The following is a 21,502-nucleotide window of genomic DNA, read 5'->3' as shown; positions in this document are numbered from 1 at the left end:
TCTTTATATTGTTTCTTCTATTATAATTTTCCATTATATCTATCTTCTGATCTAACAGCTCTTGTGTCTCTTTAACTTTTTTATCAGATTCTTCTAATTTCTTTTTTAAGTCATCTACTTCCATTTCTATGGCTGTTTCTCGTTCTTCCACCTTGTCTACTCTTTTTCCTATATCTGTCATGATCATCTCTAATCTATTCACTTTTTCTTCTGCACTTTTTATTTCACTGAATTCTTGTGACTGCCATTCTTTTACTGTTTCCATATATTCTTTAAAAAAAAATATATCCATGTACTTGCCCTTCCCTTCATCTTCAATTTCTCTGTGTTCTTCCTCCTCCTCTTCTTCTGAGTCCACTCCAGGATCTGTGTCCTTTACCTCTGTCTCTTCTGGTTTTCCTGTTGGGTTGTTTGTTTTATTTTGTTGGGTATTTTTGGTCTTCCTCTGGGTTGGTCATCTGTTGTTTCTTTGATTTCTTATTTTTAAGCCATTTTTGTAGTTCTGAGTTCAGGGCTTCGACTGACCTCAGGGAGCGGGCTTATCTTTCCAAGGCGGGTCTCCTCGGACAGGTAAGGCCTTCACCTTCTTCTTTTCTTCCCGTTGTTTTTGGATTTACTTTCTTCGCTGCCATTTTCTCCACACTTTTACTTTCACTTTGTTTTGGTTTTTCTCTATCTTTTTACTTTTCTGGAGAGGGCTGGAGTTCCCCGACCGGCCACTACTCCATCACGTGACTCCTATTGAAGGGTCTTCCTTGAAGATTAAGCTATTCATTAGCCCCACGGTGCAAAGCTTCCTGGATGAAGAAATGTTTAAGTATGCATTTTGCACTTCATTTCTTGACCTTGACTTGCACAGGTATTAAAAGTTTGCAGTTGTTTTCGCTGGCCCCAGTAAGACGATTTGTCAAAACCAAGGCTTCAGCACTGTTTTCACGTGCTTCTTTTCTTGGTGTTTGTTCCTTTTCTGTATTTCTTCTTTTCCTGGAAGATATGTAACAATTTGGGAGGCTTTCGACTGCATATGTTGCAGTTGAGTCTCTTTTTGCAGTTTTTGCTGATGTGACCTTTACCAGACAGCCAGAACATTTTCCTTCAGAAAAGCGATTTTTCGCACTATGCGTCTTCTTTTCCAACTGCAAATTTCTTCACAATAGGAAAACTTTTCTTTTCCTCAATATCAGCAAATGTACTTTTTTCCCCAATTTTGGTTGAGGGTGTGATTTTGACCTCTCAACTTTCTTACTTACTGTGAATGCCTTTGATATTTGCCTACAACATCTACTTGCCCTTCAATGAACTCCAACAAATCCATAAAAATAGCCATTTTATCGCAACTTTTCTGGAATTCAACAACTGAACTTCTCCATAGTTCTCTCATCTGGTAGGGTAATTTATTTAAAATGATTCGCATATTAGTAGACATGTCAAGCTTTTGTAGGCCAATCTCCGCCATGACATTGTAACATCCTCTTAGAAAGAGACTGAAAAGCCTTTGTATCTGCTTTTATTAAGAACCATGAAACTTAGTCCTTCGTTCAGGGCCATATGATGACAACTCCTTACAAGTTCTTGCAGTTGGCTGCTCGTGAACTATTCCAAATAATAACAATCTCGGTGTTGGCTCTTACTTTCATTCAAAATTTCTTATAAATGCTGTGAACTGAAGTGGGTCACCATTAAATACTTGAATCTCTCTCTCTCAGGCAGAGAAGAGAAAGACTAAACTGGATTAATGATGCAGCCATTTCATCTTGCTTTCTCATGCCTGGGCATACATTACTTTGTTCACCCGGATTCCTATTACCTGACGGGAGCGTCCAGTATCCTGCATCATAAGATGGTATTTGGCTCATATTTCTGTCCACTGCGGGTCATTATTGAGGTTCAGGATCAGGCACCACTGTGCCTTAACCTGCTTTGTTCAGATACATATACATCTTGTAAGCATAGAACTGGCTCTTCTTTGGTATTGTATATTTTCTTTTTCTGTTGTCCTTCCTCAAATCATGACTCCATAACATTAAACGCTTTAGATAATTTACTTCAAATACTAGATACCTCTGAGCCTTCTGGTACCCTTATTAACAGTTGTTTTTGTTTCCAGCTTCAGCTGCTCCTTTTGCCTCAACTGCTCCTCTTTCCTCCTTAGCCACTCCTCCTGATCTCCCTCTAGTTCTTCCAAGGCATATTTATCCTTAAGCCATGCTTGTTCTGCTTCAAGAGCAGCCACGTCAGCCTGAACTTTTAAACATGCAGATGCAATACTTTAAACTCTGGAGCCTTCTCCAGAACTTCTTAATGCTTCTCCTGCTTCCAGTATTAGACACAGTCACATGGTTGTATTTCAGACTGTATGTCAAATGTTGTCTTAATATTGGACTTTGTCTCTAGTTTTTCCTGGCCATCCTAAACATCAACATCTTGAGACACATTTTCAGCCATTTTTATGTGGCTGCCCTTAGATTCTATTGATGTTTTTAGCTGTAATTCTGTGGGATTTGTACTCCCAGAAGCTGTAACCTTCTGTCTTTCTATTGCCTCTTTCAGTCTTGCTTGAAGAGTAGTTTTGGTTCCACTTGACTCTAATCCCCAATTTTGTAATTCTCCTTTAAGTTCCTTGACCTTCAACTCCTCGACACATAGTTCCTCAGGGGCTGCTATATCCTTACCCATTCAGCTAACCGTCACTCTCAGACATCAATAACTCTAAAACCAAAACAGTCCTCAAAAGGACAAGCGGCAATTTTTCCAAACTGTGTTCTAACTTGCAATAAACATACAGAAGGAATCCTTAAGGCTTACCACTTCTTCAGTGGCCTTGATGATACTATCAACAATTATGCCTCATCCAGTTTGAAACAGAGCCCAGTCGATCCAATTCAAATTCCAAATCCAATTTTCTACTTCCTATTTACTTAAATGTAGCAACTATTTGCCGTTGTAGTCACTTGGAGCATCAAAGAATGTTGTTGTTGTCTGACTCGTTCAAACAAATTCATACCAAAGTTTAGTTTTTCAAAGTTTAAGTGAGATTAAACATTGTTAACTCTATTATCAGTTGCTATAAGTTGTAACAAGCCATTAAAATGTTGTTAGACGGTCAATAGAAATTGTCGGAACTTCTCCGATCGCAGAACAGAAGAACTAAACTAACACATGGCCAAGAGACCACCTGTAGTCTTGGCATTTAGATGTTGCTAGGAGACCACATTAAATTAAACAACATCCGGAAAGCCACAAACAGAACTGCTTGAAAATTTGTAATCCATTTTAACCTTTACAATATTGCCCATCCAACATTGTTTAAATATGCTTACCAGTCGGTTCTGAGGACATTGCGCTTTGTTGTTAACATTGTAGAGATTAGAAGCATCGCTCCTAAATATTTAAGCTGTCTTCTATTTGTTGTTCAACAGGTCATAGCTATGGGATTGCAGTTGATTGGAATGATGCCCAAGGGGAAGAACAACACATCTGGCTTCAAATGATAGCAAACCCAGGTGTCTGGGCAGAGAGTACAATAATGCTGAGAGCCAGTATGGGAAAGCGCAAATTTTAATCTTGAACAGATGAATAAAGTGAAGTATATTGTCAAGCTACAGTTTTAAGAATACCTGTAAAAGCATCAAGATACATCTACAAAAGGAAATAGTAACTGAAGGGTTATATTTTAACTTTTTAATTTATGTAAATATTTCTTTGGATTTTTAAAAAAAACGTGTTTAGTTTTGTAAAGCAAGGTAATCTTTACTGGAGCAGAGTTTAGAACTCTGTCTAGTGAGTCATCTATAAGGTAATTAACTATTAGGTTAATTAACAGGGATCCCTGAAGGTTTGACTGCTTTTCAGTAAAGCAACCAGGTTTCTAGTTCTAGAAACCACCAAAGTAATCAACTGTGGGTGAAATTGGGTTAGCAATTTCAGTGATTTTCTGCTGTAGAATGTGTCAAAAATAACCATGACATGAAAATACAAAAACAGAGGAAACCTCTCCTCTCCCTTACCCTGTTTTTATTCTATGTTGTGCAATGGCTTGGTCATATATATATATATATATATATATATATATATTCCACCTCTTGAGTTTTCCATGATTCCTTAGTGAGAGGTTAGAATTTGACCAACGCAAGGACTGAAGGCGTTCCTTCATGAATCACTGTCCACCTTGCTTTCCTCCTACTTGACATAATGTACCTCAACAGCGTCATTGGTAACTACTGATAAGTACTTAACAAAAAAGGAGCTTTGGAGCATTTAAAGCTAGATACAACTCAAAGTTATAGAACTAAATTTGACTAAAAATGAACATGCAGAATCTAAAACAGGTCAAGTTATCATCGTAAATGACTCCCAAAGATCGTCTAGTTATATTTATAATTCAACATAAAATGTATACTTGCTGTGTAAATACCACACTAAAACCATTGTTCAAAAGTCTTCATTCATTTTAACATGCTACAAATAACAAAACTAGGTTACAGCTTCTTTTGCAGTTCTGAATTTACTATTAGTAGGATTGAGTTTCAGCCAGTGCCTACTGAAATCCTTTCATTTTAAAAATGCCCTTAATTAATGGGAAGGATGAAATCTCAGGTGATCCTGTCATATAGCTACTAGTATTGGCTTCTGTGGACTTGGATAATAGAAGAGCTGGGGAATGGACACTTTCAATACAACAAGCCTTATTTCAAATTCTGGTGCAATTCTCCAAAGCCCATACAGTCAAATACTCAAAGATGGCATCAATGATACAGAAAATCATACTCTATTCAAACCCAATAGCAGGGGAAGCTGAGATAAAACAAAAGTTTAGCTACTCTAGAGGTAATTTTCCATCGATGGTTTCAGTAAGACCAGTGCAATAGTGATAAATGATAGTGTAACATTTCTCTTTTTAAAAAAAGGCTGATCGAAACAAATTTTACCTGTGCTCCAAAGTTAATTATGATTTGAATGGGGGAAAAATCTCCCAGTTTAAAGATTTTTAAACTGGTATTATTTTTCTATTCCATTCCTACATCAGTACAGTCCCTTGTCATCAAAACTGCAAATTACAGTAAACTTCATTTCCATCTCTTTACAAAAATGACATTTGTAAATCAATTCCTTCCAATATAACATATTCATTTATTCTTATTGCTGCGTGTAATTTATGTTTAATGTTTATCTGTGTAAATGTGGAAAATACTATTTACTGTATTTATCTACAGTGACTGATATTCATCACTGTTAAATGTTATTTCTAGGTCAACTATCAAAACCCTCAGGTAAAAGTACCTTTTTAGTGGTTTTAAAAGCATCAAAACGGTGGTAATATTTACAGTAATTGTTGAAAAACGTGCACAAGGTGACTTCCGAACAGTTACTCAATGCAAATATATTATCTGCAAATAAATATTATTAGCCATTCCTGATCTAAATGTACCTTCTAATTTGTAGCTACTCTTCTCAAGCCAGATTTTGATGCTTTGTTAATCATCTCTTTTCCGTCATGAGATCTGAAGTGGGAGTGTTTGCTGATCACTTCCATTCTTCTCAGGAAACTAAACAATGCCAACATACAGCAAGACCTGAACACATTCAGACAGAAGTCCCATTAGTACCCATCATTTCTAATGAGATAGCATTTAACATCAATTCTCTTCACATTAATGCATCAACCATTGACGATTCCATCATCACCAATACTTTGGAGGTCACTATTTACTGGAGACATACTGTGGCTTCAAGAGCAGGGCAGAAACGGTATCCAGTGGTGTCTGAATCAGTTCCTGATTCTCCAAAGTCATCTTAAAGACACAAGGAAGAAAAAGAGAGAGGAAGTGTCTGGATTAGTACTGTTCCAACAATACTGCAAAAGCTCAATATTGTACTGTACATAGTAGCTTGTTTGGTATCCAATCCATTATATTAACTTTTTACACTCTCCAACACCAGGGCACCGTAACCACAATGTCCTTGCTACTCAAGCTAAGGCTACTTTGACAGCACCTCCCAAACTCTGACAAAGCTTTAAAATAGGAACTGCATTATATCTGTATCCTATAACTGATTAACTCATTGTCCTACTCGGCTTTGTCTGAATCTAGGTGAAATATTTAGAATTAAGAAACCTTTATTTCATTTATAAGAAAGAAGCATGTGTAAAGCTAATTTTATGTTACCAAGGTTTTTATCAAGACTTCTAAAGAAATCACGATCAAATTTAGAACAAAAAAAGTTGTGTTATACTGTTAAAGGCAGAGCTACTGAAATAAATGCTGTCCACACCAAGCAAGTAAACCAGAAACTGCCATTTATTCAAACCACACGCGTTCCTTTTTAGGGGAGGCAACAGACTCACGGGAGTGATGTCATAATGCTGCTGTGAGGCCTGGCAATACGCTCCTGCAGCCTGGAACTTCTGCATGGTGGGGGGAGAGCTCCTGTGCCCTGCCATGCTGGCAATTCGGCCCCTTATGTGCAGGGTTGACCCAGCCCACTACAGTTGCATGTCAGATTTAAATATTACAGTAATGCCCAATTTCTGCTACTATCAGCTCAATTTTTTCCAATTCTTGCCATCATTAACAATATTGCATTTTGATTATTATAATTTATTATCACGATTTCCATCAACTCAATACATCAGACACTGACGAGAGATTTTCATGTCATTTTGGTGCACCATTTAAACTACTGACAGAACACAGAATTCCAGGTTAATGGACCCAAAAAGCCATAAGAGATAAGAGCAGAATTTGGTCATTTGGCCCATTGAATCTGCTCTGCCATTCAAATCATTCTTCCTGCCTTCTCCTCATAACCTTTGATGCCCTTACTAATCAAGAACCAATCAACCTCCACTTTAAATCTACCCAATGACTTGTCCTCAACAGCTGTCTATGGCAACAAATTCACAACCCTCTGGTTAAAGAAATTTCACATCATCTCTGTTCTAAAGGGACATCCTTTCATTTCTGAGGTGATGCCCTGCGGTCCTAGTCATTTATAAACAGCAATGAATAGTAGCAGAGCCCTGTGGAACACCTGCACTAGTCACTGATAGCCAGTATTCCCACGGATTCCTGCCAATCAGCCAATGTTTTATCCATGCTAGTACCTTTCCCACAATACCATCTTATTTAGCAGCCTCATGTCCAAGCCTTCTGAAAATCCAACTAAACAACAGTCTGTATACACTAATACCTGTGGCTTAAAAGATACAAATGATTAATTTCTAATAATGAAATGAAAAAGAACATATAGACAATGAATTAGAAATCCTATACAACTACTAGAGCTGAATTTGCAACATTTCCCTGCAATATAACTTCAGTGCATGCAAACAGTCAACTTGCATGTAGATTAAAAACTTTCCAGACTCCTTACTTTTAGAAATCAAGCTAAGCACCAGGTCAGATAAATGTAGGTCAGACTATCCCAGTCACAGCTTAATCCTCTAAACAATAGAGTGCCTGCATACTCCAGATCAGAATCTGGATTCCACACTGATTGATCACAAGACTAATTATACCACTAGGATTAATGTTAAAAAAGCAGGAAAATACAATTCACATTAGTTAAAAAAGAACCAAGAGATGCAGAAATGTTAAATCTTTGACCAATGTTAATCATGGACCTGTACTTTTCTAGTAAAATAACTCATTGAAATTTTTATTCACATTAATAAATAGACAAAATTATGAATTTTTATTAATGTTTCGCACTTTACCTCCTTCACTCTGCACCAATTATTCATCCTCAGTGAAGCAGCTTGAAGAAATGTATCTGCTAGCTGAGTGGGAATAAATAGGACAAGCAGAGTTCACAAGACTGATATTATTAACATTAATATATTCAACAACCAAGCAGCCCAAATACTTGAATGATAAAACATTGCCAACATAATTCATGCAATAGAAACTCACAGACAGCCAGTGGGATCCTCCCTCTTCCAACACAAGTAAAAATGCATTTTGAAATCATAATATGTCCAAACTGAGCATTTGCTTTTTGTCAGTACAAGTAAATATCATGGAGCTTTACAGTTTGGCCCAACTTATCCATGCTGACCAAGTTGTCACCTGAGCTCATCTCTATCCTTAAAAACCTGCAAAATAACAGAACATAAGAAAAGTAGAAGGTCATAGTTTTTCTCCCAAGGTAGGAGAGGGAAAAGATTTTAAAAAGGGACCCAAGGGGTCCTTCTTCACACAGAGGGTGGCGGGTACATGGAACAAGCTGCCAGAGGAAGTGGAAGAGGCAGGACAATTGAGCCAAGTTGATTTTAGCTCTGATCAAAATGAGTTATATTTCTATCTGTAAGGATTCTACTGGGAGGACTCACTTCATTCTCTGTATGGTGAAATTTGTTTTCATAGCCTTGTTGAAAATTAGTTACTGGTTAGTGCTAATCTGAAAAACATACACCCTCCAAATAAAGACGTATCACCAGATAAAGGTGGACAAATAACTTTTCTCATTTGACCCTAAATGAAAACCATAAAACTGCAGACGCTGTAAATCTGAAATGAAACAGAAAATGTTCAAGTGTTGTCTTCAACCTCAAACATTAATTTTGTTTTCTTTCCTTATGCTGCCTCTTCTGCTGACTCCTTCCAGCATTTTCTGTTTGGAGCGCTGTTGGGCATTAGACTCTTCAATTAATTGAGTACCAACAATTAACATGCTACATTACAGTAGCAAGTAGGTCGGCCCATTCCAACCTTCACCATGAGCAAGTGCAAAACTAGCTGGGAGTTGTATGGGCACAAGAGACCTTTCACTCTGATCCTGGACTTAACAACACATACAGAAGTGGTTCCATAACTTTGAGCTGTGAAGCAGAACACATTTTGTATTTGACCCTTTAGCTGTCCATTTCAAAAACTCCTGGACAAAATTAAAAATTTAAATTTAAGTCAGGTATTTGTTTAAAATATTAATATTTTGAAGATTTTAAAAATTATTTTCTTTTTGCTTTCAATTATCTCCAGCTTTATTTCTAAGGAAATGAGTCCACCCTCATTGCTGCTCTAAGAGGACACATTTTGTGAACTAAATTAGGTGCAGGCAATGTTTTGGGAGACAGATGGCCACAAAGATGACAGGGCACAGATTAGATCCAGCTTCATACACTTGCTCTACATTACTCAAGAACATCTTAATGCAACTCAAGGAATTTAAAAGGGGTTACTCTGGACTGCACTCCATTCTTTTAAATCTAGGTCCCCAGATGGTTAGCAAATATGGCGCATGCATTAAAAAGGGCAACCAAAAATGTCCTTTACCCAAACACACTGTGGTTTACCTAATGCTTGTTTCAGGCAACTGCTACATTATCCTGGTCTCAGGTTGATCTTTTTAAATATCAGCTGAAAAGTGCATTTATTCTGTAATCACCATCTTGTCCACTGTCCCAGAGTTCCTCAACCTCCGATTCCTAATTTTTCTTTATCACAAACACTCCTCCTTTGACTTCAATAGAACACAATATCACAAGCCGGGTCACTGGACCACTGCCATTACACAAGCACGTTTAAAATCAAGTAGCCAAGGAAAAACAATCTATCCGATCATCTTTTATATTATTGCATTTTTCACAATAACTAACATTTCTGTGGTACTGCAAATTTACATCGTTTATAAATATTAAAATACTCAATGAAATGAAGATCCTGCTAAACGAGCTATGGTTTCAACATTCATGAACTTAAAATTTTGATATCTCATACCTGAAATGAAAAATGCTTTTGCCGTGTCATTTTTTTCTTGTCCATGTACAATATTCAATTTAATTTCTTGCACAGATCTGATACCTTCAATATCTTGAGTACAACTTTGATTTCTGGAATGAAACCAACTTGGAATTCCTTTATTCCAACAGACACACATAGAAAATATCCAGATTTGTACCAATAAAGTCAAATTTAGCATTTCTTCCAAATATTGCATTACTCATCAAATAGGCATCTGAAGCTTGCAGACAATTCCACACTGCTCCCCAGACCAAGGGAAGAATGACTACAATATTGCGGCCTTTAATTTTATCAATGCCAGGTAGCACTTCATTGTACACCTGTCCATGTTTATTTTTTAAATCTCACTGCATTGCTCGAGGGCAAGTCTGTTGGTACCAACGGACTTCATTGTTCACACACTTAATATTTGTTGTCATATCCTTAGCAGCAAAAATATCCTTCTTAACAATCCAGACACATTTGAGCAACCATTTCCATGGTCATTTTGTGTTTTAATTTTGAACTCGATCAAACCTCCTTACCCAGAGCAGCCATAAAACACTAAAACTTCATATTTTCTATGACTAAGTCAGTATAAAGATAAACACTTAACCTAGGTCCTCACATCCACAATGTAACATATTAATGAAATGTATGTGATTAAGCAGGTCAATGTTGAATGGATGGAGGGTGGCAGACAAGAGGCAGCACTAGATGCTAATGAGAACTAACAATCAACACTCATGGTGACAACACAACAGAACAGTGCAGACAATAAACTAGCAAATGTGGCACATTTCCAAATTTAAAAAATCACTCCAAATATATTGTTTTCAAACACGTTTTATACCGATTTATATAGAAAAGGGATATAAATTAAACCATGCACAATACTTTACATACTCATAATAAAAATGATAGGCTGCACCCAAGCAAAACTTTCAGAGGTCATACAAAGTTTTCGAGCATACTTTTTATATATTAATGGCTCTTTCAAGATACAAGAATACAACTCAAAGATTGAGAGAGCAAGTTGGAATTGTTCCACTGAAGGGTAAAATTAGCTTTCGGAATCAAGCACATGACTGACCACTTTCAGCTTGTAATTTGATTTCTTCTTTCCTCAAAGCAAATGTATCAATTAAAGTAAAGAGTTCAGCAGCAGTGACGGGAAAAGGATAGCGTTCCTTGTCCATTCCATATTTATCAACAAGGACCATGTTGAAGCTTGACTGTGAAATCTGGAGCAGCAACCTGCCAAGTAATAACAAAACAGATCACGGAACAGCTTGGAGCAAATAATTAGAACCACAAATCAATAAATTTCCTTCCAATCTTGACAACTTTTAAATTTTTGTCATCAAATTGGTATCAATTAATATTCCTCATTGCTACTTCAATAACTATTTTAGATTACCAAACGACAGGCTGGAATTATCCAAACTGAGCCAAACTCTGGTTGTTTTTTCCAAGCAGGTCAAAGGTTAACTGATGTTGGTTAACAGTTTCCAATTGCCTAATTTGAGAGCAGCATTTTGACCTAATTACCTAATCTCCCAAACACAATAGCACACAAACACAATACATCTTAAGTTCATAACAGATACATCATAATTCACAAGGGCACACACCATTATTCTATTCTGAAACTGCATGAAACTATTTTGAATTGCAGTGTCTTACCTTAGTTGTAAAACAAGGAATGGTGACAGGAATTGTTCTCTTATCCTCCCAACTAGTACAGGGTAAACACCAACCAGTTCAATGACAGTCACGTGTCTCAAGTCAAAGCCACATATAGCTTGCTGCAAGGAATCATACGAAGTATGCTTCACATTTACAGTGAAAATTTTGTCATCACGTAAGCCTAACAGATCAGAGCGCAATCTACTGCCATCTTGTTAGGGCAAGCAACAAAATAATTTTGTCCTTGCTAGTTTTGTCCCTAACAAGATATTACATTCTGAGATAATGTGACAAACTCTCAACTACACTCCCAAATAGCCAACTTCTCAACTCAGTGATAATTAGAGATCCTGTAAACAATGATGCCCACATCCTGTAAACAAAAGTAGGGAGGGTCACACTTACAGATTGCACCCTAAATAATCAGCTTTAGTGTCCAATGACCAACTCGGTGCCCAAGCTGATTGGTGCGCAACTTAGGGCTTTCCTGACCATAACCCAGACCCTGATTTTCACGTCAGCCAAGAGAAGGCTGGGGAGCAGCTGGATATGGGGGTGGGGAGGTAGCTGTAGAGAAGTTGCTGCATAATACTCCAACTTCACCAGGCATGGACATTGTGCCACCCTCAATTCAGCAAAGTCGGTGTATTTACGCTCCCTGGATCACCAGTAGGAGGTGCTGTCTGTTGATGTAAGAGATCGGCCACGGAACAAGTCAGAAAATAGGCAGGAGCCCCCATCAACCTCCGATTACTCAAGGAGGCATGCTCCGACAGGCTATCAGAAGATTCTGGTCAATGGAAAGGGCAAAGAGAGTGATAAATTTCTAGTATTCAAGAGAGCTTTGTTCACCAATACACTGCAACCTAACAAAGTGGAGGACATTCTCAGATCTCATTATAGGAATGGGGTAGTCAAATGGGCAGATTTCCACCTAACGAGGTAGAGATTGACTATACAACAATGGAGAATCAAAAAGATTTTTAAAAAATTCTTAAGCCGCAGCTTCTCAGCAACAGAATGGCTGAAATCAGGTGTCTGATGCGATCTTCAAGATGAGTAGTTCAAAGACAAATTTTGGGACGTCAGAAATCAGAATTTCCTGCATGACACACAAGGAAGGAGAGTAAAATAATGGATAAAGATGGTATGGGCCAGATGTCACACAGCAATGCAAGTCTCAATTCCATTTTCAACTATTACCTATGTCTAATTATTCTCTTTATGAAGGGTTCACCACCTTGTTTCTGCATTCCTATCCCATTCTTTCCATTTTCAAATACAACTGCAGTCTAATCTCAATGAGCACATTATTGGCCCCTAAAAACCACGTCTTTTCAGCCTTTTAGGAAAATCTGTAAATAAATTTCAAGAGATGACATGTGGAACAGAATCCCCATGCCAATTTCAGTTGAAATATAGCCAGGCCTGCAATAGCAACACTGCGGCCAGTCACAAGGTGCAAACAAGAGGGGGGCTGTCAGATGACTAATTTGGGAAAGAGGAGTCGTCTTTAAATATGCAGATTGGACTTTATTACATCATGATGGAATACAGTAAACCACCCCCCCAAATATCTGGAGTTCAAGCAACTGGCAAAAAAAATAAATAGAATTTTCAAGAAATAAGAATAAATAAAAATTTAAATAAAAGTTTAAACTTGTAAAAGTAAATGTTCTCTGAAGCAACACACAACCCATTAGTGAAGATGGGAGCAAACATCAATCAGCAGAATACCCCAGTTGTGCCCTGCCCGCAGAAGCTGTTTGAACAAAGTTTCAAAAAAGTTGGGTTTGATTAAAATGGCAGTGCCCCGGCTGATGCTGCTCACTGCTGGGTCGACTTTCCCCAAGTGCCTCCCTATTCCTGTCTAATAAGAGTCTTTATTAGTACAGTAAAATCCCCATTATCCGCCACCTACGGAGATCGCGAATATCGGATATCCAACTTTTCCGGTTAACTGAGACTGGCTCTTCCAATGCCAAACTAATACATTAAGAATACACCATTTAAAAGACAAAGGACAAGCAAAATGTAAAGTAATTTGAAAAGAATCAGTATTGTAGTCCTTTATTATGTAAAGTTCACTTTAATCGTAATTCCCATAACTTACAAAATTTAAATTTGAATCCCAGTCACTGCCGTTGTAACAGCATCGTGCTGTTTACCGATAAAGCCTTACGAATATACTTAATACTAATGAAAATAAGGGCCTTTACTTGGCAGGGTTAGGGAGACACTTTGGGAGAGTCACCCCGGCAGTGAGTGGCATCGGCTGGCTCTTTGTTCTGGGTACCCCATTTCATTCCAATGCAACTTTATTCAAACAGATGCTGCGGGCAGGACACAACCGAGGCGTTCCGCTGGCTGAATGTTTGCTCCCCTCTTCATCAGGCACCCCAACTCACTTCCACACAAGTGTCCCAGTCAGGTTCTCAGTACACCTTCCTTTCGCTGACAACCCGGCTAACTTACCTCCATGAAAGTGGTGACAGTGAAAGGAATGTGTGTGCATTGAGGGGCATTGCTAGTTCAGTGGAGCAAACTTGCACGTGTCCAATGAAGTCTCAGCACTCTCCCATGGGGTCCATCCACCCAGTTTTATTTATCTGGATTTTTATTTATTTATTTTCTCCTTTTTTTTTGCCAAGTTGTTTGTTTCCAGTTGATTGAATTTCGGATGATCCAAGAACTTTATTCAACGAGACTTTCCTCATGCCTTCTCTAATCTTCAGTCAATTGCTTTAAACCTATGCTGCCAAGGTTTTGACCCCATCAATAATAATAATTTACAGTGTTGTCAAATACATTGCATGCATTATGCAATCAAACAGGTACCATAAAGAACCCAACTACAATAGTATACATCAAATTAAAAAGATCATTAACGTTGCCATAGTGCAAGAAAAATGTACATGCTGTCCTTTCTGTGGTGTCCCTGATTAATGTAACAAGCGGTTCCTGACAGCCTTTGGAATGAAACTATTCTTGAACCAAGAGGTGCTGGTCTTCAGGTTTCTGTACTTTTGGCCCAAAGGGAGAAGTGGGAAGAGGTTGTGACCAGGGTTGTGGGGATCCCTCATCATGCTGGCTGCCTTCTGAATTTGTTGTCTGCTGAGGGAAATAGGCAAAACACTTTGGCCTAGACCCTTAATTTTATCCTCTCAATTTAACTTCCCTTCCGCCTCCATTATTTCAAAGGAATCAAGCTCGGTTTATTTGATATTTCATCATAGCTGCACTTTTCCACTCCGAGTAGCATCCTCTGCCATCAGATCTCTCGTGCGATGTTACAGTCCTCAAGCTGTGGTCTAACTCGCACGGCATTTTATTCTAGCATTATCTCCCTGTTCTTATCTAATAAAGTAATGTGCACTCCGTCTCACAACCTCACTGAACCTCATGGTTCCTTGGGCATACGATCCAAAATCTCACACCACTCAATATAGTTTCTCCTTTTCTTTGTACTTATCACCAAAATGCATGACCCCAAACACAACACCTTTACACTTCTCTGGACTAAGTTTCATTTCCCACCTTTCTACCAACTAACCTATGATGCAAACACCTATATCTTTATTAACTGATACATCTAGATATGGAACCAACAAGTGACTACAGCAAGTGAGCAAGTACAATAATCTTTTGATCAAGGGAGCCCAAACCCAGTGGTGCCATCTTGATGTGGCTGGTTTGCTGCCGCGACCATTACACGCGGAGCCGGTTCGTCTGCTTCGCGATGTGCTCCACCACAGATTGCTCATTATTCAAGATGACAAGTACACAGGGGAACCTTGGCACTACTACAGTACAGTAAAACCATTAGATCGGTAGTTCATCCTGTAAAATGGGGCAAAGGAGAATAGTCAACAACTCAATACCAGTTTGCTGCTGACCAGAAAGCCAGAAGCATAATACGCAGCACTGGGTGGCACATAAACATAAAGGAAACCTGTTTACAATAGGAGCAGCACAGTTTCAGAGCCTTATGGTTGCAACAAACCAAGTTCAACCCTGACCAAGGATACTGTCTGTGTGAAGTTTCTCATGGTCATCTGCATTTCCCACAGATGCTCCAGCGTTCTCCCATATCCCAAGTTCATGCTAGTCGATCTGTTACTTGCTTGCTATGCTTTGTTTTGTGGATTGATGTTGGTAGAATCTGGGTGGAGTTGATGAACATGTGAAAACGAATGGGCAGAATCAATAGGCCAAATTGTCTCTGGCTTTGGAAGAAGTTATGTAAATGAAACTATCTTAATGCAATCTGATCTTTATTTACCTTATTTATTTCATGGCAAAATTTTCTATCAAGTGCAAAGTTGCTCATCATGACCTTCACCCCCTCCTCAATTCAATCAATAGTCAACTTTGCCCACAAGCACTAAGCCAATCTCACATCCAATGTGCCCATCTCCCCAAGATCCTTGGGGCTTTTTTTTTTGACCAGCCTTGTATGCTTCTCATTTACTGTCACTACTCCCCAGTATATTCAAATACAGTATTTAATGCTGCAACAAAAGTGAAAAGCTCTCTAACCTCACTTTGGGTATCTGTAATAATGCATTGCGATGAAGAAAACCAATAACTATTGGGGGGGGGGGGTACATTTCCAATAAATGTACAAATTAGAAGCAGGAGTAGAATATTCAGTCTCCCAAGTCCTTCACCAAAGGGTGCAGGAACAAAAGTCCAGCATGGAATTACAAATTTAATTCTCAGTTATTGTTCAAAATATCTGAGCCTTTACCAATATATATTTTTAAAGCAAGTAATTGCATGCATTAAGAGACAAAAATCATATGTCATGATAGTGAGGCAAAGTTCACAGAGGAAACGTGCACAGATAAAATGATAGAACAATTAATTTTATCAGCAATTGAAGGTAAAAAGCTCTTGCCATCAGTCTATATAAATAGGACCAAGTAGTGAAAATACTCAGTAAAAGCATAAGCCATAGAGCGAGACATGATTCACAGCACAGGGTGATGGGCAAACAATATGGGGTATACATCAGCAATACGTGCAATAAATCAATCAATTCTTCACAGAAAAAGACCATGAATTTTAGGGGCACTCTTCCTCTGTGCTAATGGAAGTTATGGGTTACCAATTTAGAAGAAAACATTACCTGGATTATTCCTAGCTGAAATCGATAGAAATGATTGGCAGCAGTAGGAGTGGATATGATCAGCAATCGACGCTTCTCATAATATTGCTCTAGAAGTGCAGCTGCTGTGGTAACACGCACATTAATGGTCATGGCTGCAAGGTACAAACGACCTGTGTATAAGACTCAAAGGTTGCCAACCAAAAATACAGAAGCTAATGCAACAGTGAAAGATGGGAATCAGCATCTCAGGGAAGGGGGGGGGGGGGCGCTGTGATGTCAAAGACCAGCAGCAATAGAAATTCACCAAGACAATGGTATCTTCAAAACAATAATTTTTATTATTAATTAAAAATATCTTACTTAACAAATGTGGGGGTGGGGGGGGGGGTGGCAAATCCCAAAAACATTACATTTCAGGCATTATTCTGAAGAGATGATTTTAAAGTTCAGTCTCAGAAAACTTTTGTGTTAAAACTACCATTCAGAAGTTCTCAAATTAACAAATTATTTGTAGGTTTGTTTTCAGCGAATTGTTTCTTCATACGAATGATTACCCTCTTGCATGGAGGTTCTGGAACATTGTTGATTTCAACAAACCCAGGCAAGGGTTACATGAAGTGGCCATTGAGAGAACTGCCCTCTTTTGACAAAGAGACAGTGAAGTGGCTCTTTCACTATCACTGATTTTGTGTACCTCCCATGAGGAGAATACAACACAACAGTACCCCCCTCACTGAAAGCTACTGCATTTCTGACTTTAGATCAAATTGATACAATATATTACAGATGTCTCCTTGAAGTGTCTTTAATCACATGACATCACTGCTGATTTTGTTTGAAGTTCTTCTCTTCCAAAAGTATTTATGAGCCAATGCCCTCTGATCTGGCTGCACAGGTCATTGAAGCAAAAGTCTGTTCATTTGAACAGATTATACGAGCCTGCAGCTGACGTGGACTTTTTACCCCCTCCATAAATCTTCGTCCGCGAAGCCAAGCCAAAGAAAAAAGAAGACAGGTGTTTCTCAGAGTATTGCCTTCAACATTTCAATGGACAATCACTCCAGGTTTTATGGCTTTTTACACAGCTTTAACCAACAATGAACCAGTAGACATTTTGATTCTCAAAATGGCTTCTGTGTATAGATGTCTGTGTGTCCCTGTCCACCCACAAGGAGTTTTCTAATAAATTAATATTTTATAACTAAAGATTAATAACACAATTCCATCATAGGGTGAAATAAATAATTATAAAATATTTGTAATCGAGATTCCTGGAGGTAGAATGGGGAGAGATGCATTTGTTTGTGGACGTGCATTTTCAGTTGTGACAGTGAAGAATAGAGGCATTATTCCATTTCTGATCTGCTACATTATAATTACAAAAGATGAAATTCACTGAAAAATAAATATACACTGCAGGTCAAGCAGCATCCATGGAAAAAATTAAGAAGGGGGTTTTGACAAATGATCTGCAGCCAAATTATTAATACCACTGTAATGTGGTGCCTTTGGACACATTCTTGCATTATTAGTCTCTCAGTTTTGGATTTGACAAAAGATCATTTTCTCCTGGACCAGTTGTTAGCTTTATTTTTAACCTTCTTGCAAATCTTCAGAATTCTGTACCCAAGACAGTTGTGGATGTTTAATTGTTTAGTCATTGAATATATTTAACGAATTTTGAATGCCAAAGAAACTAAAGCTGGAAAGACCATGAAGGAGTCATTGATATGCTTTACTGAAGCGCCACTCAAAGAGATTATTTCATAAAATTACAACTCAAAGGATTTGATGTAACATATTTGAGGATATTCCCTGAATTGTGACAAAACAAGTAAACTTCGTGGGGAAAGTGGCCAAATTCATCAGTAATGACACGGAGTACAAGAGTTAGGACTCTTGTTACAGCTCTATAAAATATTGGTGATATTGCCCTTGGAGTATTCTGTGCAGTTCTGGTTGTGTAGCTGTTGGAGGCAAATATATAGAAACATTTCCAATCGGAAAATGATTATTCTAGAATGAAAATGTCTGATGATGAAATTAAAATTCACTCAAAGATCTGGTGGATCTGGTGGAAGTGCTAACTTTTAATGATTGAGTACAATCTACATACGATGGTAGGGGATCAACCTGAAACATTAACTCCTCTTCTCTCTCTGTGGATAGTGCATTGTGTTATTGGAACATTGGGATGGTGCACAATGAAATAACCATAATACATTTAAAACCATCTTATCGATGAAATAAGAGAAAATGCTGCAAATTCAATACACAAATGTAAACATTCACAAACAGAATTCCAACAAGACGTTACTCTAAAATATACTTACGTGCACAGACTGGAGCAGGGGCTGACCAGGCGTGGTTGTACTGGCAGACGCTTGCTTTGCTTCCTCTCAGTTCATAGCCACCCACACACTGAAATTCACAGGTAGCCCCATAGTTATTCCCATCACTAGTGCATCTTACGTAGCCATTATCTGGAGGAAAGAGCTTCTCACAGCGTCTAACTAAGAAATCAGAGAACAGCCATCCTCAAAATAAAATAGATCAACACTCAATGTCCATTAATATCAGATCACAAAAGCTTTTCCATAATTTCTTTGCTATTTCTCTGATCTGAACATTTTCTAATGTGAATATTTGGACTCTAACTAGAACAGGCAATGAAAAGTACCAGAATTCCCAAGCTTTTAAAAAATCTGAATCCCAATGAATCTAGGTGAAGACCAACAATTCTCATATAATTCAGATTTTCTCATGGGTCAAATTAATTACTCTGGTTCTAATCACATCTTTCAGCATTTAAAATAGTAGGACTACACCTTTTAGCAAGCTTTAATGATGAGAATAATTTGGCTTTTGCTATAAAGACACGTTATTATTAGAATTCAATACATAGTTAGATACAATTTACATTTTCATAATACATATTAACAAGTATCGATAGGCATTATTTTGCAAACCACATGTAATCCGGTTTCCTATTTCACCCACCAATAGTTACATTGGGTCCAATGCATTCCTAGGAAACTAAACATCATGATGGCCTTCAGCTGCACCCACCTCTCCACTCACTTTAGCAAGAACACAGTGATTCAAAACAAAAGGGTGGAGTAAAACACAAATGTCTACAGTCACCATGACTTGAAGTAAAAACGCATCGCTGGAGGAACTCAGCAGGAGAAATAGCGTAATTTATATAGCAAAGATAAAGAAACATAACCAAGGTGTCGGGCTTGAGCCCTTCATCAAGGTGTGGTAAAATGTAGATAGGCACCTACAAAAAGGTGGAGACTTTTCAAAAAAAGGCAGAAGAGATTACAAATTATTGGAAAAGCTATTAATAATTCATGGTATGTCATATCTGTTCCATCAGAAAATAAATGTATGCATCAAAATACAACAGACCAATGAAATAAAGCATCTTTCCTAAATATCAGACGGTTTGCCAAAGATCTCCAAACCAACTGAAATTACAAACGACAGCCATTTTCAAATGAGTAAACTATTAAAGCTACTGTTTGCAAATAAAGTGTCACACAAGCGCTAAATCTTACTGCAGAGCAGCCAAGGGCAAATTATTCTAGCTTTGCTCTTCTACAGTTCCTTTGAAATGGGATTGGCCAAAACCCAGAGATAATTCATCATGGTAAGGAATTTTCAGAATGGCATCAGAAATGTTGGCCATTTCTCCACAAGTTGGGTTGTTTTTCCTCTTTGGTCAACAGTTTAAATTCTTGGCAAAAGTATAACATATTTTTTTGTTTGTGTATCACAAGAACTATTATTTATTTGGCACTCTTACCAATATAAAACATACCAAGGAAATTAACAGATGCATTGGCTGGATCTACCAATGCAATTGGCAACATTTCCCAATATTTCCATACTGCCAGTTTTTTCCCCAAATATGTTCTAATGCTGGATTTCTCGGAGTCACAGTTCTATGCAAAACAAAGCCCCTTTGGTCAAACTTAGATGCCAAACAAGCCGCATAGATGAGCTAGTACCATTTCCCTGCACTTGGCCCATATCCCTCTGCACCTTTCTAAACCATACATCAGTTTAATTGTCTTGAAGCATTGTAATTGCACCCACCTCTACCACCTTCTCTGGAAGCTCATTCCATTATCTTGTGTGAAAAATTTGATTTTCAAGAACCCTTTAAATCTTGCCCCTCTCACCTAAAATCTACTCTCCAGTTTTAGATTCCTTTCCTCTAATAAAAAAACTGTGACCATTCATCTCATCTATGCTCTTGATTTTATGAACTTCTTACAATCCGATGTTCCAACAAAAAAAAAGCCCCTGCCTCTGTATTAATCAATAACTCCAGAACCAATAACACACTCAAGAATCTTTATTACACCCTTTCCACCTTAATGACATCCATCCCTCAAGTTGGCAACCAGAAATGCAAACAGTACTCAGTAAAGTGGTAGGATGGAATCTCAAATCTTGTAGTGTCCTGATCAATGAAGGTAAGTGTGCCAAATCCCTTCATGTGTCATCACTTTCAAGAATCTCTCTGTTCAACAACCCTCTCCAGGGACCTGTTATTCTTGTGTTAGTCTTGCCCTGGCTTAACCTAACCTAGCACATCACACTTGTCCACGTTAAGTTTCATCTGCCCTTCCGCAACCTACTTTCCTAGTTCATCCAGATCCTGTTGTAATCTCAGATAACCTTCTTCCCCATTCACTATGTCACTAATTTTGGTGTCATCTGCCAACTTTCTAACTATGTGAAATGCATCCTCATCCAAATTATTAGTATTGATGACAAACAACAGTGGGCGCATCACCAATCCCTGCAGCTCACCTCTGGTCATAGGCCTCTAGTCTGAGCAACAACCCTCCACAATCACCATCTGCCTCCCTCCATCAAGCGAACTTTACATTAGGGAGTTTAGCATGAATGTACAACATTGTGTTATCCTCACCACTTCCAGTGAAAGCCCCACAGCAGCTCA

The 21,502-nt window shown here is 38.1% G+C and overlaps 2 protein-coding genes across 12 annotated transcripts in view; one reads left to right on the top strand and one right to left on the bottom strand.

Moving 5' to 3' along the window:
- sytl5 (synaptotagmin-like 5) overlaps positions 1 to 5,417 on the top strand; it is a 179,840-nt gene extending 174,423 nt beyond the window's left edge. For all 10 annotated transcript variants that reach the window (XM_069889408.1, XM_069889405.1, XM_069889409.1 and 7 more), the window contains one exon: positions 3,420 to 5,417. In XM_069889408.1, the coding sequence (XP_069745509.1) occupies positions 3,420 to 3,562 (143 nt within the window). In that variant the 3' untranslated portion in view covers positions 3,563 to 5,417. The remainder of the gene's footprint in view (positions 1 to 3,419) is intronic.
- A 4,843-nt stretch (positions 5,418 to 10,260) lies between these two features.
- The window catches only part of srpx (sushi-repeat containing protein X-linked), a 49,221-nt gene continuing 37,979 nt past the window's right edge, over positions 10,261 to 21,502 (bottom strand). For both annotated transcript variants that reach the window (XM_069892369.1, XM_069892370.1), the window contains 4 exons: positions 18,858 to 19,037; positions 16,543 to 16,676; positions 11,409 to 11,530; positions 10,261 to 10,979 (listed from right to left, as the gene is read on the bottom strand). In XM_069892369.1, coding sequence (XP_069748470.1) covers positions 10,799 to 10,979; positions 11,409 to 11,530; positions 16,543 to 16,676; positions 18,858 to 19,037 — 617 coding nt within the window. In that variant the 3' untranslated portion in view covers positions 10,261 to 10,798. The remainder of the gene's footprint in view (positions 10,980 to 11,408; positions 11,531 to 16,542; positions 16,677 to 18,857; positions 19,038 to 21,502) is intronic.

The sequence above is a fragment of the Narcine bancroftii genome, chromosome 7 (assembly GCF_036971445.1).
Source record: "Narcine bancroftii isolate sNarBan1 chromosome 7, sNarBan1.hap1, whole genome shotgun sequence".
Classification (NCBI taxonomy): domain Eukaryota; kingdom Metazoa; phylum Chordata; class Chondrichthyes; order Torpediniformes; family Narcinidae; genus Narcine; species Narcine bancroftii.
This window is presented reverse-complemented; position numbering and strand designations above follow the sequence as displayed.